General features: G+C 40.5%; 2 protein-coding genes across 2 annotated transcripts in view; one reads left to right on the top strand and one right to left on the bottom strand.

Moving 5' to 3' along the window:
* Positions 1 to 4,306, top strand: part of Alg6 (ALG6 alpha-1,3-glucosyltransferase) — a 41,119-nt gene extending 36,813 nt beyond the window's left edge. Inside the window, exon 15 of the mRNA XM_057784356.1 lies at positions 2,859 to 4,306. Coding sequence (XP_057640339.1) covers positions 2,859 to 3,056 — 198 coding nt within the window. The 3' untranslated portion in view covers positions 3,057 to 4,306. The remainder of the gene's footprint in view (positions 1 to 2,858) is intronic.
* Positions 4,307 to 7,896: 3,590 nt separating this feature from the next.
* The window catches only part of Itgb3bp (integrin subunit beta 3 binding protein), a 53,967-nt gene continuing 41,466 nt past the window's right edge, over positions 7,897 to 20,397 (bottom strand). Inside the window, exons 7-9 of the mRNA XM_057784358.1 lie at positions 18,752 to 18,811; positions 9,835 to 9,882; positions 7,897 to 7,936 (exon numbers count right to left, since the gene is read on the bottom strand). Of these exons, the coding sequence (XP_057640341.1) occupies positions 9,836 to 9,882; positions 18,752 to 18,811 (107 nt within the window). The 3' untranslated portion in view covers positions 7,897 to 7,936; position 9,835. The remainder of the gene's footprint in view (positions 7,937 to 9,834; positions 9,883 to 18,751; positions 18,812 to 20,397) is intronic.

The following is a 20,397-nucleotide window of genomic DNA, read 5'->3' as shown; positions in this document are numbered from 1 at the left end:
TGTGCGTGTGTTTCTGTGTGGTGTGCACATGTGGGTGCAGTGCTCATGGGGTCAGAAGAGGGCACTGTACCCTGGAGCCATGGTATAGGATGTTGTGAACTGTCTGGCCTTGGTGCTGGTAATCAAACTCAGAGCAGTATGTTTTCTCAATAACTGAACCATCTCTTCAGCCCCAAAGCATTCTTGTTTAACTAGTTCAAGATCATGGTATTTCAACTCTTTTGAATATTTTTAAGTATTTAAAATCATTTCTTAAATTTAAATTTTTCTTTCATTTTTTTTGGTAGCAAACTTTTATTTAAATCTTACATAACTCAAGCTTTATAAAAAGCCAACATAATTGAAAATTTGGGTTCTCCCTGTAAAGCCTGCAGTATCCAAAGCTTGAAACAGTTAATTTAAAAATAAACAAACAAAACAGAACCCTGCAGCAGATTCTGCTGCAATATTTTTTTAAAAAAATCTAAATGAGCTTAATCTTTACAAAAGTTATTTTAGGCTCAAAGGCTATAAAATCAAAATTATCTTAATTCTACGAAGAAGGGACAGGGCTTCATACTACCACTTTAAAACCTCATCCTTTTCTCATTAAATTTGGCCACAAATTAAATTCCCGTGTTCCCTTTTCAGGAAATCCTCTTGAAGAAGAGGCCAAGTACAAACTCGGAAGAGTAACTGCCTAAGCAAGTAGGAAAGTGTTCCATTAATAGTGTGCAAAGAACGTAGAGTTCAGGGTTAATCTCTGGAACTTGATCTGGACCTTGAACGAGATCTAGAACGGGACCTGGAAGCTCTTTTTGGTGGAGGGGACACAGAACAGGCCTTTGAAGGTGGAGCAGGTAGAGGTGAATGGGATCGAGACTGGCTCCGGGATCTGGATTTTGACTTTATATCTCCTTTTCCATTTTCTTTGGGGGACCGAGAACGTGACCTACTTCGGGACTTCCCATACTCATCCTTAGGTCTGCTTCTTGAATGTGAGTGGGAACGATTTTATTATGTACACAGTGTTCTGCTTCCATGTGTGCCTGCAGGCCAGAAGAGGGCACCAGATCTCATTGTAGATGGTTGTGAGCCACCATGTGGTTGCTGGGAATTGAACTCGGAACCTCCGGAAGAGCAGTCAGCACCCTTAACCTCTGAGCCATCTCTCCAGCCCCCTAAAATTTTCTTTCATTTTACCACAGGAATGTTTTTTAATAGTGTAAATAAATATGCCTCTGCTAAAATCAGTTTTTAAAGAGGACTAATTAACTTCTAAAATTATGCTTATAAATGTATAATTAATTAGCTATTCAGATGTTTGGGAGTAAGGAATTAAATAGCTCACTATATAGATAATTCAAGGACAAAGCCATACCTGTTGAAAGATGAAGTTTTGTTATGTGGCATTTGGGACAGTAAAAGTCTGTAACTCTAGAATGCCCCTTTTACTAGTACTGAACTTATTAGTCTAAATTAAATCCAAGCAGGCTGGCATCAAGTGAATTTAGTGTGAGGCCGTGATGGACAAACTGTGGAGGATATGGAAATCCTGTATGTATTGCTTCCACCAGCTTTTCCCCATAGTGTAGAAATACTAAGTATCCTATAGAGTGGGTGTTTTGTGGTTATTGAAATTTGTATCTTGGGCTGGGGAGAAGGTTCAGTAGGTAAAGTACTTGTTGTAAAGCTGAGGCTGGGGCTCAGATCCTCAGAACTTCGGGGTGAACATAGAGAGGTATGGAGACAGGGAGCCCTGGCCGGCCACACTAACCGAGCTGGTGAACTTAAAGTTCTGCGGGAGGTATGAGGTGGAGAGTGGCAGAAGACACCGGCTGTCAGCCTTGGGCACCTTCACATGCATGCATACACTGTGTGCCCACCCACACAGGTGCACACATATGTACATAAACCTGATCTAGTACGTATTGCATTAAAAAGACAGGTCCTGGAGCCACCAAGATGGCTTGGCAGGTACAGACACTTGCCTCAAACATGACAATCTGAGTTTAACTCTCAGGACCGATAGGATAAAAAGAGAAAACTGACTGACAAACACTCTCTGACACACGCATACTAACACACCATGGCATAAGTGCCTCCCCCCAAACACTGTAAAACAAAGACAAAGGTTAAAAGCTTCATATGGGAACCCTCTGGAGAGCTTTAACAACAGGTATTTATATTTAAATGGTGTTTTTAACAGGTAATTCCAACACAAAACCAAAGCTGAGATTCGCTTGTAGGACTGACTGGACGCCCCTTCAGCTCTCAGCTTCGTTTCTGCTGATAGAGTAGCTACAAGCCAGTGTTGTTACCAGCTGTCTAAGCCTGCTTTCTGTTGCTGTGATAAAGGTCATAACCACTGGTTGTGGTGGCACACGTCAGTAGTTTGCTGAAGAAGATCATGAGTTTGAGGCCAGCCTGGGTTACACATTTTGCCAGGTGGTGGTGGCACATTGGGAGGCAGAGGCAGGTGGATCTCTGAGTTCAAGACCAACCTGGTCTACAGAACAAGTGCCAGGACAGCAAGGGCTATACAGAAAAATTGTCTCTTAAAAAAACAAAACATGATCAAAAGCAACTTGGGGAGGAAAGGGTACAGGAGACAATGTGAGGCAGGGTCTGGGGGAAGGAACTGAAGTGCGGGCTGGGGAGAAGTGGTTGCTTACCGGCTTGCTCTTACATATCTGGGGATCACCTGCCCAGGGTGACACCATCCCCAGTGTGCTGGAACCTGGCACATCAGTCACTGAGAGGATGCCTACAGGCCAGTCTGATGGCAGCGTTATCTCGGATGAGGCAGGCTGACAAGGAACGCAGCCAGCACCCCAGCAGGCTCTACCACTCAGTAAGAGTCTTTCTTTCCCTTCCAGTTCTTCTCTTCAGTCACCACCATGGCCCTTCTGACGGTTTTGACTGTCACGCTGCACCCTCCCCAGAAATTACCAGACTTGTTCCCTGTGCTGGTGTGTTTTGTGTCCTGCATAAACTTTATGTTCTTCTTGGTATACTTCAACATTGTAATCATGTGGGATTCCAACAATGGAAGAACTCGGAAGAAAATCAACTAGCTGTTTTCCAAAACAAATGCAGTCTTCTGTTATGTGTAAGTGAACGTGCATCTTTAGAGTCATGGTATCATAGGAAAGAAATGGCCAGTGTCTACTGTTATCTACACAAACTGTTTATGGGACCAAAACACTTGTTTCTTAAGTATTTTCTGGTAAAGCATATTGTAGTTTTGCTAATATTCACAGATAGTTAAATGACAGAATAAGAGAAAAAATGTACCAGCTGGTTGCAGTACTCACATCTGTAATTCCGGTACTGGGAGGTGGAGGCTGGAGGACCTGGGATCAAGATCATTCTTGGTGACATAGAAAGTTTGAGGCTAGCCTGGTCTCCATGAGACCCGTCTTAATAAAAAGGGAGAGAAAAAAAAAGTCCTTAATGCCAATATTTAATAATGGAATTATTCTATAAATTGTAATTTTTAAAAAAGTTAAGTATCGTGAGTTTATTGGCAGAACTAAGCCTCTGTCTTGTTTGAGCTTTAGCATACAAGTAATAAGCATCTCATTTAAAGTTGTATCTCAGGGAATTAACTTTTTTTTTAATTACTGAGAAGATATGTTGTGCTGTTTGAAATTTGAATATGCATTACTACATATGCAAAATTGGATGCTAATAGATTAAATGGTATTTTTGTTTCCAAGCATGTAGAATCACTTGATTCCATTTTTAAAAAGAACTTTATTAAATATAAAAATAAGAAGTTTAGGGGGCTGGAGAGATGGCTCAGAGGTTAGGAGCACTGACTGCTCTTCCAGAGGTCCTGAGTTCAATTCCCAGCAACCACATGATGGCTCACAACCATCTGTAATGAGATCTGGTGCCCTCTTCTGGTGTGTGGGAAGCAGAATGTTGTACACATAATAAATAAATAAATTAAAAAAAAATAAGAAGTTTAAAGTCTTATCGTTACTCATGGTCATTAGTTCTATATATTTATAATCATTCTAAATTAAACGACCTTATCACGGATTCCAGCTCCCTTTCTGCTACCTCGGTTAAGATCTCCATGGACACAAGTGTTTATTCAGGTCAGGCCTCTTGTTGGCTTGTCCTGTAGATATGGCTATCTCTTTTCCTGTGCTTTCTCTGGTCTCAACTGGTAAAAATCATGTATTATGTTTTACTTTCTCATGGAAAGCTGTTTCTTTAGTTTTGATAAAAATTAAAGTCACTTTACCACTAGTCTATTTTGAGTATATTTCTTTCATAATACAGTCATCAATTAAATCATTTAATGGCATATTCTAAGGTAGTATAAAGAATTGGTTCTGGACATGGCTAGCTATAGGCCGATGCAGGAAAACATAGATTTCTCAGTCTGATCAAGGAAGTGGGTCTAGGCAAAGCCAGTGTGCGTGAGGATTCAAAGGGCAAGATCAGCAGAGAGAAGCAGCCTTGGTCACTGTCCAGTCAGGAGGGGCATCACTGTCCATGGCCACTGTTTGTAACCTCTGGGCCTGATTGACAGCATCTTGGCTGGTTTAACTTTACTACCTTTACCCCCTTAATAATGTATCTGAGTTTAACACTGAAATGTTGATTTCTATTAATGACAAAGTTTTAACTTCTCAGAAATCCAGTAGAGCAACCTTATTACTCAAAAGCAAAAGTAATTAACAGCATAACATGATGCTATATTTATGTACAGATTTCTTGTATACGTAGATTCTGTCAATAAAAACTTTTTTTTCCCTGATGATTTAGTCTACCCATACTGAGTAACCTTCAGCTTTAAAGGAGACTTAGGATGATCGGTGTAAGCCATAGCTCTCCTATCCAGTGCAAACCAGTTTAAGGATGCACTTAGAGCTGGCTCTGGTGGTACACACTTGTAATCTTAGCACTTGGGAGCTACATTTAGGAGGATCGTGAGTTTGAGGCTAGCCTGGGCTACATGAAATCCTGTTTTAAAAGACAAAACAAAGTCAAAGTATGCTTTGTTTTGCAGCAGCTAGCTTCCAAAGCACTGGGTCCTCCTCCAGTGAGCGGTCCAGAGCATCCCTCAGCTAACCTCTCAGGGCCTGGGGGGCTTTAATAGATACTAACACAAAGTGAAAATCAGAAGCCTCGTTTCCCTATCTGTCAAAAATCCGGAGTTCCATGTTCTTTTCAGGTACATCTTCGAGCGAAGAGGCATTTTTGAGAAATGCAGTTTTCTCTGCGGCTAATGCACTTGGGTTTGCTTCTTAAAGCCAGAAGAGAATAGGGTGTGGGTTCATGTATCATATGAAGCTCACCAGGGAGGGAAAAACATCTGTCCAAATCATAAACTACCAGTAGGGGAGCCAGCCCCACAGAGGTCAAGGCAGTCAAACAGCCCACTGTTCTATAGGAAGGAGCAAGACACAGATTACAGCCAAAACATGGCCAGAGGAACACAGTGGTTCCAATTCTCAGTTGGTTTCTTTTTTGCTAATTGGAATATTTGGGCCAGGTATATGCCTCCTCCTCCCCCCACATAAACATTAGTTTTGTGTGTGGATCTTTGTGCTTTGTCCTTCATGTGGCCTCTAAGGGTGATAAAGCGAGAGTCATCTGATCTACAATGAAGAGAACTGGGAACTGGTTCTCAGCAGACCCAGCTGTTCTGAAAGGCAAATGCTCAGTCTATCAAGAGGTCAGACACACAGTAACTGTGTTAAACACATACCTACATAACTCATTACATATGAAACCAACTTGCTTCTTAACTCTTTGTTTCCTAACTGGTGCAGGGTACTTTATAAAATGTTCTGACTTGTGTCCTAGTTTTCAATGTTAGAACAATCTATATTAGTATATTTTTTGTCACATATTTGAAGGATTATATCAAAAAGTATCCTTGATATTTAGCAAACAGATATACAAAAAAAAAAAATCTTGCTTTAAGTAGTTCCTGGAAACCCAGAAGACAATTAGGTTGAATAGTTAATTGAGATTGAACAACTACTTAGCACCTATGCCATTTATAGTAACAGATTTTTATTAAAAACACCTTTAATATATCAATCTGAAATGTTTCTAAGTGGAAAATGAATGCTTTTCGATCTTGATTTTTATTTTACATCTTCATACAAGATTTTTATTTTCGAAGTAATACCTAATCAGGTAACATCTTAGACTAATTTTGTCAAAACTTCCTTAGGGCAAGTACCAAGAGAACAGCATTTCTTTCCTGCAGCAGTGATCTGGTGTATGAGGTGTAGAAACTGTTATAAAGATGTGACAAAAGTTTTGACTCTCCTTCTGCTTGTTCCTTACAGCACAGATTGCAATGCAGACACCGCAGAGTCACGTCTAAGCTAATGTTTCAAACAATCTGGAAGGGATCACATTCTGCCCTATAGTAAAGCTCTTTCTTTTAATTCATTGGACTCTGAATTTAGTTCAAAACCAACTTAATATTTAAATGTCTGTCCCAAAAATTCATTCCAGTGTTTCCTAAATATACAAAAATCTTAAAACATTCACAGTAATTTTCTCTGAGCAGAGATGACGGTCCCTAGAGTGGAACAGTGCACACCTGAGACACCAGTCCCACAATATACTACAACATCTCCAACAAACATAAAGTAACCTGTAAATTACTAAATGGCTGGGACTGCACACGGGGGAGCTGGTTCCTGGTTTGCCTGGTGGACTGTGTCAGTAAAGTATGTCATTCTACAAAGGTAGGGTCATAATTCTATCCACAAGTGTTCAAAGTCGATAGAACATAGGTGAAACAGTGCAAGTCAGGACTCTGCTGCAGGGCTTCCATTAAGGGGTCAAGAAGAAATGTATTATTTACATTGAGATTATCTAGGGGTGTGTGTAGAAAGTTTAAATTAGCTGCAAGAAATTTTATCTAGACTTGCACCTGCCTGGTGCTACGAGTTGGTATTTACTGGGCAGATTAGTTACACACATCTCTTCTGTGCCTTTAAATACAATCAGGCAGATGCGGACACTGTTCACAGTGCGTGCCTTTCTTCAAGTGCCTTTGGGATGCAGAAGATAGTTATTACATCATCATGAATTAGTTTCCAAATTAACATACATCTCGTACATCACTCAGGAAATGATTTAAGTGCTATTTGCCATGTGGCGCTTACTTTAGATACTAATAAGCTCCTGTTAGCTTACTTTGGCGTCTTCTAAGATTCACCTTCACAAATTAGTTTGGCTGTTCTGACAGCACTTTTTATTTTGCATGGGGAAATATGAGAAATACTTTTGAGAGAATTTCGATACTCCAGCATGACCCACTGAAAACACAATTTAGATGCCTTTGTCTACATGCCTTAAGGGACTTCCAGCAGGTGCTTCCTTCAACAGCTGCCAAGAAGGGTGTGTGTGGTGACTGTGACAGATTCCTACTCAGTGTGTCCTACTGGGGACTCCTAGTGGTGACAGAGGATCTTATTTGGACTCGGGAGCACTGAGCCAGGGAAGATATTGGCAACTGAAGAAACAAGCCTTCTTGCAGGCATGTGGCTCTTTCCCTCCTGTGTTCACCATCAGAAGTCATGGACAGTGGCTCAGTGTGTGAACCTGCATTTGGGTCGCTAGGACCCATATAAAGCCGGAGGCAGCAGCACACGTCTGTGCTCCCACCACTCACAGGGAGCTCCCAGGCCAGCTGAGTTGGTGTGTACATTGGTGAACAAGAACCCCATCTTGGTCAGGGGGAAGATGGGCTCACACACATACAGGCATACACACAGATTTTTGCATAAAAAGGCAGTCAGTGCACAATAAACTCTTAGTTTTTCCTATTTATCCATAGATAATCCGTTTCCTGTCTGAGAAGGTGGTTTGCAAACAGTCTGCTTTCACTGACTCTTCATGTCAGGCAGGGTTGCATTCTTACTAATACTCATGTAGATTGACACAGTTGTCAGACTTGAAGGTAACACTATAAAAGAGAGAAAATTTTATTAAAATGTTACCATGGAGGAGATGCTAGTTAGGCTAATTACACAATTTATTCTCACAAAGTAGGATCACAAGCCCCACTTACAGTCCAGTATGAGGGGAACCTGGGGCAAGAGTAGGGTTATAACTAGGTAATAGAGTTGGCATTGCACATCTTGGACTTTAAAAAAATTACTATATTTTTGTAACACCAGACACTACAAAAGAAGTTTTCATCAGCTGTCCCTGATTGTTGGGAGAACTATTGAGAAAGATTTTGAAGTCAAATCCAGGGTCAAGCAGAAAACTTAGTAAGAGTTATGTTACGGAATAGCAGGTAGCAGCAGTGTCCGTCCTTGATGGAAGCCATGCATTCTAAGGCACTTCACACACTATACTTCCCGGCCTCACAATCCTTGCGGCCGGGTCATCTCTGCCTGGATGAGGCTGGTGACTGCCTGCATGGCCCTGAATTCTTAGTCTCTCTTGTTGATATTTTGTGCTTATGTAGGCGTATTTATACAGCCCATCAAAATTGCCCATGTTTTTGAAGCCAGGCATATTTAGTACACGCCTGTCATTCCAGCACTCAGGAAGATGAGGGAGGAGGATTGAGGTCAGGCCTGGCTTTATTGGAGGAGTCCTGTCTTATAGGTTCTGTCTGAGTGCTATAATTAATAGAGTTTAAGTGGCTCCCGGACAAAGGCAATGTAGAGCGGAACACACTTGCTTTCTGAAAAGCCCCGGTGTACATACAGCTCAGCCTCTCAGGCACTGGGATTACTGCTGTGCACACCACACTAGGCTAGAGCTGCTGTAAAGTCCCCAGTCTCTGATTCCCTTGTCACACTTTCCCAAGTAGACCTATGCCTGTTGTGAACTTTCTAACACCGCTTTCTCTCCACTGGCACCCACAGCAGAAAGGAGCATTTATTACCAACTATTCCTTGCTCCACACCTCATGAAAGGCAGGATCCAGGACATCCACTGGCCTACATTTTACTGATATCAAGGTCATTAGTTTTACACGCCATCCTTTCCCACATGTAGTTTCACTGTCGCGGCCCATCTCAAGTTCATGGGCCTTCGTGCTTCCCAGCTCATGTGGTCAGGAGAGCAGCTTGTTCTTGCATGTCCAGCTGCAATTATGAACAGAAGGCAGGATGTGGTCTCCAGACTTAGCACCCGAGCTTTCCCCTCAGGTTCAGGGCAGTGCATGGAGTTCAAGGTTAGATTTGGTGTAGATTCCAGTGGATTCTGCCTTAAGGCCTGGTCCATGTTAATTACTAAATTTTTTGTGACAGAGGGCTTGCCCTATAGGACATCTGTTTCTCCAAGCTGACACTTTGATCCTTGTTAGAGTGGCAATTTTTTTACAGTGGTCCAGAAGCCCAGAGTGAGAGTCTGAACTTGTATCATTTCGTACAGCTCAAATTCTGTCTCCACAGCTGAAATGCTGCTGGATCGTATCACTTCTGTTGTATTTGGAGTTTTTAAGCTGGGCTGAATGCTATAATCCCTAGTGAGATAGGAGGAGGAACAATTTTGATGAGGAAGTGATGAAATAAATATGCTGGAGACAGGGTAGCAGCTGAGACTGAGCTTACTCTTGGAATGGATGCTCTCTTCACGAGCATGAGGACCAGTCCAAGGTGTGGATGAGATGAAGTGCCCAAATCAAGCAAGGTGTGTCCATCTAGTGAACTACTGAACACATCACGTCATGATGTACTGATAGTTTATATTCTATAGTTAGCAACTAGAAAAGATTCTTTATAAGATAGTAATGGCTCTAAAGGAAAGCTGTACTAATTAGTTAAATCTTACAATGTAAGTTAAATGTTTACATGTACAAGACAGTGAACTTTAACAACGTTAGTTAGAAAAGCAAGATATTACCTCAGTTCAAAATGGCTTTAAGGAATTTGAAACTGTCAAGATGATGTTCTATATGAAAAAAAAAGATTTGTTTTCAGAAAAGAGTTCAGAATAACTTGCCACACTATGTGATACAAAGTAAATATCGATTCAAGTGAAATTAAAATAAATTTGTAAGTGGGGGTTAGAGAGATGGCTCATCAGTTAAGAGCACTTACTGCTTCTACAGAGAGGAGCCAGGTTCGGTTCTCAGCACTCACACGGGAGATTACAACCATGTATCTACAACTCCAGTCCTAGGGGATCTGACACCCTCTCCAGCACCTTCTGGGTACTGCATGCATATGGTGCCTTTACATACATGCAGGAAAACATCAATGCACATAAAAATAGATAAATCTTTAAAAAAAACCCTCAACTTGTATTTGACATAATAAACAAGTTTGGGCTTTATAATTTTTATTTCAGCATCTCAGAGGTTTTTCTGATTCTACTTCAGAATATATATTTTAAAATTATAACAGCCAAGATAGTTGTATGCCTTATACATTATACCATTACAAAGAGTATTCATATGTACTACTATTGCTATTATCCTTCCACACTTCAGTGTGGTTACTTGCTTTCTGTGCTGGACTCTATGCTCCTGAAGGCAGAACAATGTCTTTCTTGTCTTGTTATCTCTAAGGTCAGAAGACTAATTCATAACAGGCATTCCATAAATAGTTAGTGGAGTACATGACGAGAGAGGAGAGAGTATTTGAACCTTCTTTAATTCCAACCCTTGGGAGGCAGAGGCAGGTGGATTTCTGAATTTGAGGCCAGCCTGATCTACATGGCAAGTTCCATGCTGGCCAGGACTACACAGGGAGACCCCATCCAAAATTAAAGCGAGAGTGAGTGAGAGAGAGAGAGCCTTCTCCAGATTTTGATCTAGGCTCTGCAGCTGCAACTCAGAAAAATTCACCCACCCACCCCCACCCCCCACAAAAGCCCAGTAATCTGAGAGTGTTGATGCACTACACACAACACACATAACAGTAACTGACAAACACTGACGAGTACTATGGGAGCCCACAACAAGAGGCAACTGTGCTTCACTTGGAGGAATGGGGAGCTTCACAGAGGATGGGCCATTGAGACCGACTTAACAGTTAGGTAAGCAGGAGAGGAGAAAGCAATCCCGTAGAAGGAAAGAGGCAGAGGGGTCCAGGCATTCCAGTGGGCTGGAACTGAGTGTGACAACAAATGACCTCTCTTCTGAGTCTGTGATGGGCCACAAAGCACCGAACATAATTAGCTATATAATAATGTAAATATACTTTGTTGCGTATGTGTCTAAGGTATGAATGCCACTTAGCAATTCGATGTGCGTCTTGGGGGTGGGGTGAGTTTTTCTGGCTGCTTTTCAGGGTTAAAATGGAAACTGTTCACCTGTCAGGTGACAAAAAACCAATTTCTATAAATGTGCCAGGATAATTCTTCTCCTCCTCAAGAACAGCCAGTCCTCAGTCTATTCATTACTGTCTTTTTATAGTATTTTTATTTAATAAAACCTATTAAGGCTACCATACAAATCTCTTTACTTATGCTTTTATCTTTTAACTGATCAATTTTTATATTGCTGACATCCCTTCTTCACCATTTGTTCATTTAAAAATTCATAGTATGTGAGCTATGTCTCCAGGGAAGTGTCTATAAAATTTGTTACAGCTGGCAAATGTGTATGAGTCAGTGATAGCACATGACTAAATGCTTCACAGAAAATAAAATTTGTTTCTGTAGTAAGCAGAACTGTTTAAATGTTATTTATTTTTATGTTTCAAAGAAAATATATTGTGAAGTGCTGCATTGATTTAAAAGGCAACAATGTCTGTGTACACGCTGTAGAAGGGAAATTTATGAAACCTTTGCACAACTCCTTTAATTGAATTTTCCAAATCTCTCACCACACACAAATAATCAATATCTTCTGCAGAGAAAACCAGTCAGAATTATTACAGTCTTTCTTTTCAATTTTGTTGTCATCAGCACATAAGAACACCTGGATATTTGTACTGTCTGCTTGCAAGTTATTTACACCTCCTAAACACATAATTGCTACTAAGTGAGTCCAAATGTATAATTTTAACATTTGCTACAGATTTTTTCAAAAGAAAAATTATTATGCTTTAAGAAAAGCATAAAAATTTAAAGCATGGAAGAAAATTATGTAAAAGACTTTGAAAAGTAATAAACCTGTTTGGTTTTCCTTAAATCTAAGACAAATCTTAAGTAAGCATTTCCAGCAGTTGGTAGTGTTCCCCGAACAGTGATGCCTGGCACAGAAGAAGAACATTAGCATTATCTACAGTGGAGGCCTGGCCTGGGAACAGCATGCACAACAGTGACTCCATACAAAGGGCTGGGGCTGCAGTGCACTTTAATGTGGATTTGTGGCACAAAACTAGCGGCTATTCCAAGTCAATCCAGGAGAGCACATGGAATTTTTAAGAGAATGTTCAAACTCAGATGAGTACTTTTTAAAACTGAAGTATCTGACAAAAAAATATACTTAATTTATAAGATGAAAAGCCAAAAGGGTAGTAGTCTTCGGGAAGTAAAATTATTTAGCCAATATGATGAATACTTTTTCAAGACTGAGTTGAGAGAAGCAAAACATACTTTTGTTAAAAACACCTTAATGGTTTCTAGGAAGAAAAGGCAATGCTACAAACTATAGTGTCAGCACAGAGGCTTCAACTTGGCATGTAGCCTAAAGAATTTTGGAATTCTCGAACCAAGATGAATTTTACAATGGAAGTTAACTAAAGAAAACAGTCTGTACTTCTTTCAAAAGACCAGAGCTAGAAGTTCTGAAATCGTTTCTGTTACAAATAGCTGAAACAATCAACTTTTTGAACACTGTAAAGTTCAGATGGTTATACTACATTTGAAATATGCATTCTGCCACCTACACAGTTATTCTCAAAACATAAAATATGTTTTGGACTGAAACTAAGTGTCTTGATTTCTTATCTTGGCAGCTGCTCTCCAATTTGCTTACATTCTTTTCAAAAACATTTTGTTTACTGGAATTCCTAGACACAGACCAGCAATGGTGGCATTTTAATATCTCCAGAAAAACTGAAAATGCCAAGTGCTAAAGAATGCCATCTACTGACTAGGGCTATCTGTGAGAGGTTGTCTTTAGTAGAGGTTGGCTATGGAAAGCAAATGCATCGCATGCCTTCCCATGTGATGACAATGTGACATTCCATCCGTCAGCCCACTGAATAGTCAGATGTCTTAAAGCTTAAGCATAACAAATTTAAAATAATTATGAAAATTCACATCCAAATCTAACAGAATAGGAATGCCAATATTATTAGGGAAAGTGAAGTTAGTCTTATATCCTAAGTAACCAAAAGAAGCCTTCCTTTGTTCAAGAACCTTGGGTTTGGCAGCGGAGCGCCTGTTATTCACATAGTCTAAGCAGGCATTCTGATTCATACGGTCTAGGGAAAGTGTAGTGACCTCTCCAAGTTATTGGGGATGTTTTAGTTACGTGAAGCCAGCACAGTATGTGTCACGTGCCTGTTTACTTAATCCTGGAGAGTGATTCTTCGCCCTGCAATACCAGCTGCAGGTGCTGAGGGAAGGGACAGGCACCAAGGTGAGAGGAAAAGACCAGTCTAAACGGGCAATGGCGGTGGAGATGCTGCAGTTCTCCTGCAACTCTAGGAAACCTTTAGAAGAATCTGAAGGGTAAGAGGAATGACCAGCATCATCCTCAATGGCCACCTCAGGGATGTGCTGATGGTGAAACAGTGGCTGGCCTAGTCCCACATTTATGATTACAGAAATGAAACAAATTCAGTATATAGCATAAGAGCCGACTCAAAAAAACCTGATGTCATGAAGAATCACAAGATGTAAAATTTAAACAAATTTGGATAATAATAGAAAAAAGTAAAGTAGAAAACATCATTAAGACTCAAAGCCCAGTCTCCAAGGGAACACACAAAGCAGACTAATCTCAGATGTCACAAAAATTAGCAAATGCTTCTTAAAATCAGTGTGATAAGAAGAGGGGAGATTTGTTAATTTAGCAGAGAAAAATCTGTGTTTTTGTGTTTATATGTGTGCACAATCTTTAACAACAAAAAACCAAATTGCAAATATGTCTAGCAGGAAGCAGAGGAAGCAGAGGGGAAGCATCCAGTGAAATGCAGGAACTCAACCTCAAATTATACAGGAAGCAAGTTTTCCTAAGTCGAAAAGTGAAGAACTTTTAGTAGCCTAGAAGACAGAAAGAGCTAATGTAGCTTGTGCCACATAGGAATGGAGGATTATCAATACAAATACATGGTCCAGATGGTATATAAGAACAACACATAGCCAGGCCTGTGGTGGCGCACGCCTTTAATCCCAGCACTTGGGAGGCAGAGGCAGGCGGATCTCTGTGAGTTTAAGACCAGCCTGGTCTACAGAGCTAGTTCCAGGACAGGCTCCAAAACCACAGAGAAACCCTGTCTCGAAAAACCAAAAAAAAAAAAAAAAAAAAAAAGAACAACACATATTGCCATATAACATGAAAACAGGTTTTTAAATTAAGTTTGTATTTATTCTACAAGTAATTAATGCCTACTGGAAATTTCAAAACATGATTTAGTGATTCAATTTCTTCTATGAATGAAAAAAACCTAACCTTGTAAGAGCCTGGAAATGGACAAGTCAGTCTGCACAAATAACAGAGAAAAGCTACAAGGCTGGTCTTACACAAATGCACAAAGAATTGAGGTACAATGGGTAACTAAAATCAATGGCATATTATCCAAAATCCCCCAAGGAGATTTTAGTGAAGTAGCAATACTTTCAGAAAATGTTCTTGAGAATTACTTGAGGGCTAGTGAGATGGCTCAGTGGTGAAGATGCTTCCTGCCAAAGCCTGATAACCCGAGTTTGGTCCCCAGAGGCACATGCTAGAGGGAGAGAACTGATTCCTGTGATTTGCCTGCAGACCTACAAGTATACCATGGTATACCCTCTAAGACATGAGTTCAATGTAATAATTCTGCTAACTAACTACCTGAGAATTTTCCTTCATTTCTCCAAATTTGGTAAATGCCAGTTTTAATTATTAATAGTTCTAGGAAAGTATGTATTTTAAAATTATGTCATCAACACAAGATATAGAAGATTTCTTCTGACTGAGAAATAATACACATAGAAATGTCACATAATCTAAATCCTGTCAGGTTGGGAATGTTCTACAGTGACACTGAAGTCACGCTCTGAAGAGCTAACGTAAGAGAGAAGAGACCCCAATCTGCTTCTAGGTCACAGTACAAGTAGGGTGCAGAAGCCCACTTTGCGTCTCTCTGCAACAGCTTTGGAGACATCTTGCTCGTTACTTTTGGGTAATGTCACTGGCCTCTGTATCTGACTGGAATCTCGTGTCACCACTGGAGATTACTGTTCAAGTCCTAGCCCAGTCAGACATGGTAGACTGGTTGACCCATGTCGGTTATATTAATGTATAATCTAAAAGCTGGGGTTACCAGCTGACTCACTTGTTTGGGGAAGAAACATGCAATCATGGAAAGGCCAAACTTTCTGATCTTTAGCTGGAGTCCCTGCTCTGTGGCTTAAGTGGTGGCGTCTTTGGTCAAATTTCTTAGTGAATTTTTTGTATGTGTTCATCATCCATACTGATAATGAAAATAACTACCTTGTAATATTGCTGTGAAAATATACTATAATATTGCCGAGCTTCACACTGGAAACACAGAAATTACCAGTCCTCAGTAAGAGGCAGTTACTTGCACTTAAGGATGGTAGACTAACACCAGTCAAGGCCCAACTCCACTTCAGAGCTTGCTGAGTGGCAATGAGGTCAGAATATTAAAATTATCATTCTTCTACATACAACAGTATCATTTAGCCATAAAGAACAAGGGGGTCTCTGCTGGGCATCTGACCAGAGCAGCACTCAACAGGAGCAGCCCAAGTGCAGCATTTTAAAAAGACCCCTGCTGAGTTAGTGGCATGGTGTTCCCAGGCCCTCCATCAGTTGTTCGTACAGAAAACTCACAGTAGGTATCCTGGGAATATATGCAGAAACCTAGCCAGCATACACTTCAGAATTGTGGGGAGGAACCGAATCAGACACACTTGACGTTAGCAAGGTGGAAACCTGGTTAGAGCCAGACACACGTGCCTAATCAACTTGGTGTCCCCTAGTGAGTACTGCCAGAACTGTGTCCCAAGCCTCCTGCAGCTCGTCCTCTGGGCTCCCTGTGTCACTGTGGGAGGTCTAGAGATGGAGCCTGGAGAACACTGGAGTACTGGAGAGAACGTAGATTCTGACAATGGTTTGCTGTCACTTCTACTTCCAGCATGCATTCAACAGGAGTTGGGTTCCAGAGAGAACAATACTCCCTGCCCCCCAGTTTCTCAGGAGACAGTGGTGACTCTTCTATAGATATGTGTATCATGCTTGAGGTCACAGCATCCGCCCAAATAGAGAGGACTCTGAGATTATGCCCAGACCCTGGATCTAAGATTGAGGTGGTAACCCTGGGTTAGGAAAGGCAATGAAGGCGCCATAAAGGTGACAGCTAGGGTGTTGTTTTCAGGAAGATGGATGCAACTGGAGATTACTATTAATCCAGTCTTAGAAAAAATATCCCATGATTTTGCTTGTGATTCCCAGATATAGACCTATAACATCATATACAATATGTGGCATGAAAGTAGAAGTGAAAATATTTAGGGGAAATAACGGGAAGAATGGAGGAGAAAGTATGGTAGGTGGTTAAGCTCAACACACAATATATACTCGTGCCAAGATGTCCTTTTAACCCAGGACCATAAAGACACAATGAAAACCTAAACTAGAAAGTGTATACACAATAAATATATTAGGGTTTCTATTGCTGCAACAAAACACCATGATCAAAAAGCAAGTTTGGTGTTGTGGGAGCTCCTTCCGCTCCTTCAGCTAATAGCCGCTGAGATACCAGCCCATTGGGGTGTGGTCTCTCTCCCTTTAAAAAAGCAGCCACTTTCCTCTCCTCTCTCTCTGGCTTCTGGCTCCGCTTCCTGCATCTAGGCTCCTTTCCTGACTGTGCAGAGGGCTGTTGTCTGGGACGGTGATCTGTAAGTTTTCCCCTTTAAATAAATAACCATTCTATTAATCATAATTCCAAACTGGTGTGGGATTGTTTGTGACTTACGCCTTCAGTTTGGGAGGTTTATTTGGCTTATCCTTCCATACCACAGTCTATCACTGAAGGAAGTCAGAACAAGAAGTCAAGCAAGTCTGGAACCCGGAGGCAGGAGCTGATGCAGAGGCCATGGAGGGAAGCTGCTTACTGACTTGCTTCTCATGCTTGTTCAGCCTGCTTTCTTATAGAACCCAGGGCCACCAGCCCTGGAATGGCACCACCCATACTGATCACTAATTGAGGAAATGCCTTATAGCTGGATCTCATGGAGGCATTTCCTCAACTGAGGCTCCTTCCTCTGATGACTCTAGCTTGTGTCAAGTTGACACATAAGACCTGTTAGTACAGGATCATACACATTTTTTTTTATAGTTTGGGTACATAACTGAAATCATATTGCATATGATCATTAAAATCTTCTAAAGGAAGACTTTAAATGGCTGTAGGAAATTGTTTTCTATGAATATAATTTACTTAGCTTAATGCTACACTTGAAGATGTTGCATAAAATTTCCTTCATGAAAATTTCATGAGTGCTTGCATCTACAAAAGGTAATGTGCAGGAATGCTCACAGCATTCTTCAATAGTTTTCAGGGGAGGAAAAAAAGGAACAAAGTCGGGTTACTTGCAAGAAAATGGATGGAACTAAAGCTTTCTTGTGAAGTGAAGTAAGCCTGACCAGAAAGATAGTTATCATCACGTGCTCTCTCATCTGCAGAGTCCAAGGAACAAATAAGGAAGGTGACAAGAAAGCAGAAGGGACGCTATTAGGAGCACTCGATGCCCTCTTCTGCGGCCAGCATGAGAACACAGGCACACACCCCTGAACGTCCTCAGACAGGGAAGGGTATGGTATGGGTGGGTAAAAGAGGGCAATACATGTGAAAAAGATAAAAATGCTTTATGTACTCATGGAATTATCACAATAAAACTCCACATTTTGTACAATATATAAATGCTAAAAAAAAAACCCTCTTAGATAAAAGGGTAATCCTCCCCCCATCAAATGCTGACTTTCAAATTGGTCTCAAAAGGTTTAGAACTTACTTATACATGGTGTGTCTCACCCATGGAAACTGAAAACCTGCTAAGTTAGTTTCCAGTGTTAAATGCTCATAAGTATAAGTTCTCAGCAGATCAAATGCCAAAGGATCACTAATGACCTGTAATTTCCAAAATTCGAATTACTTTTAATGCTTTAAAAATATTCTACCACTAAAAATTTAAAGATTATTAACATTCTAAAAAGAAATTACAATTAAAAGACAAAACTGTATTTCAAGATTCAGTCATCAGAAAAGTAAATTTCACCAGGTGTGGTCTTCTTGTTAATGTATTACAAACATTTTTAAATAAATGGATTTTAAAAATATGAGCCCTCTTTTGGTCTTTGTGTGTGTGCGCACACACACTTGGGTTTTAGTTTGTGAACTGATATGAAAGCATTTCTCTTTTTAAAAAAGATTTACTTTATTTTATCTTATGTGTATGAGTGTTTCCCCTACATGTATTCTGAGCACCATATGTGTTTCTGGTGCCTATAGAGGTCAGAGGATGGCACCGGATCCCTGGGACCTGGATTTACGGATGGCTGCGCAGCACCACGTGGGTTGTTGGGAACCGAAACCACGTCCTCTGCAGGAGTGATAAGAGCTTTCAACTGATGAACCACACTTCAGCCCCAAGAAAACATTTCCTTACGTAATAAACTAAAGTACAATCTTACCTTTGGGGGGAATTCTTGAACTCTTCTTATCAAACAGCTTTTGTTCTGTTGCTTTTGTCACTGTATTAAAAGACAAAACCAAACCACCTTCAGATTAAGAAGTAACATAGGGGCTGTAGGGATGGCTTGGTGGTTAGCTTGCTGAGCCAGTATAAGAACTAGAATTTGTGTCTGCATCCATCTAACAAGCTGGGGATCTTGTGCATGACTATAGTCCTAGCTCTGAATAGGGCAGGGACAGGAAGATGCCCAAGACTTGCTGGTTTCTAGCCAAATGAGAAAACAGAAGTCCCAGACTAAAGGAGAAACCCTGATCCACAGGCAGTGATAGGACATTCTGTGCTTGCACACAGGTCTGCAGAGCACAGGCACACACACGTGAACATAAGCTCTTTAACACAAACACAAAGACACACAATCTTTTTTTTAAGAATTGACATAAAATATTTGGGTGTGGTTGGCACACACCTGTAATCCCAGCATTCAAGAAGCTGGAAAAAAAAAAAAAAGAGGATTGCTGTGACTTCAAGGACAGCCTAGGCTATGTGATGAATTCCAGGACAGCCTGGGCTAAGAACAAACAAATATGGAATATGAACGAATAATTTCTCATTATTTGAAGATGCAGCTCTTTAGGAAAAAGTCATGCAAAATGGCACATACTATAGCTATCAAGTACAACTCTGCCCTCTTATTTGAAAGTGAGCGCACTAGAAAGGAAGTCTGCTAGCACTCTCCGTGAGCAATCTTTTCTTCTGCATCCAAGAGGAAGCCATAAAACAGCAAATCGTCTAAAAGACACATGCCTCCTTTTCTGATGAAGGGAACAGTACTTCTACCTGGGCAGCTCTGAATATGTGTGATCTATCAGACTGAAACGTGAGAAACATTAGGAGGTTTATCTCTAAAATTACAAACGTTAGAAATACGGGGGCTGGAGAGACGGCTCAGTGGTTAAGAGCACTGGCTGCTCTTCTAGAGATCCTGAGTTCAATTCCCAGCACTCAAATGGTGGCTCACAATTGTCTATAATGGAATCCGATGCCCTCCGGGTATGCAGACAAAACACTCATATACATAAAATACATAAACTTAAAAAAATCTTTAAAAATACATTAATCTGTACATGGTGATAGATATGGATCTATTTTCATTCTTCTACAGGTTGACAACCAGTTCTGCCAGCACCATTTGTTGAAGATGCTCTCTTTCTTCCATTGTATACTTTTAGCTCCTTTATCAAAAATGAGGTGTTCATGGGTTTGTGGGTTAAAATCCGGGTCTTCTACTCGATTCCATTGATCTACTTCTCTGTTTTTATGCCAGTACCAAGGTGTTTTCAATACTGAAGCTCTGTAATAGAGTTTGAAGTCAGGGATGGTAATGCCTCCAGACATTCCTTTATTGTATAAGATTGTTTTGGCTATCCTGGGTTTTTTTGTTTTTCCATATAAAGTTGATTATTGTCCTCTCAAGGTCTGTGAAGAATTTTGATGGGGATTGCATTGAATCTATAGATTACTTTTGGGAGAATTGCCATTTTTACTATGTTGATCCTCCCAATCCAAGAGCAAGGGAGATCCTTCCATTTTCTGGTATCCCCTTCAATTTCTTTCTTCAAAGACTTAAAGTTCTTGTCAAATAGA

The sequence above is a fragment of the Chionomys nivalis genome, chromosome 11, assembly GCF_950005125.1.
Source record: "Chionomys nivalis chromosome 11, mChiNiv1.1, whole genome shotgun sequence".
NCBI classification, from domain to species: domain Eukaryota; kingdom Metazoa; phylum Chordata; class Mammalia; order Rodentia; family Cricetidae; genus Chionomys; species Chionomys nivalis.
The sequence above is the reverse complement of the archived record's forward strand: the minus strand, read 5'-3'. Positions and strand labels throughout refer to the sequence as shown.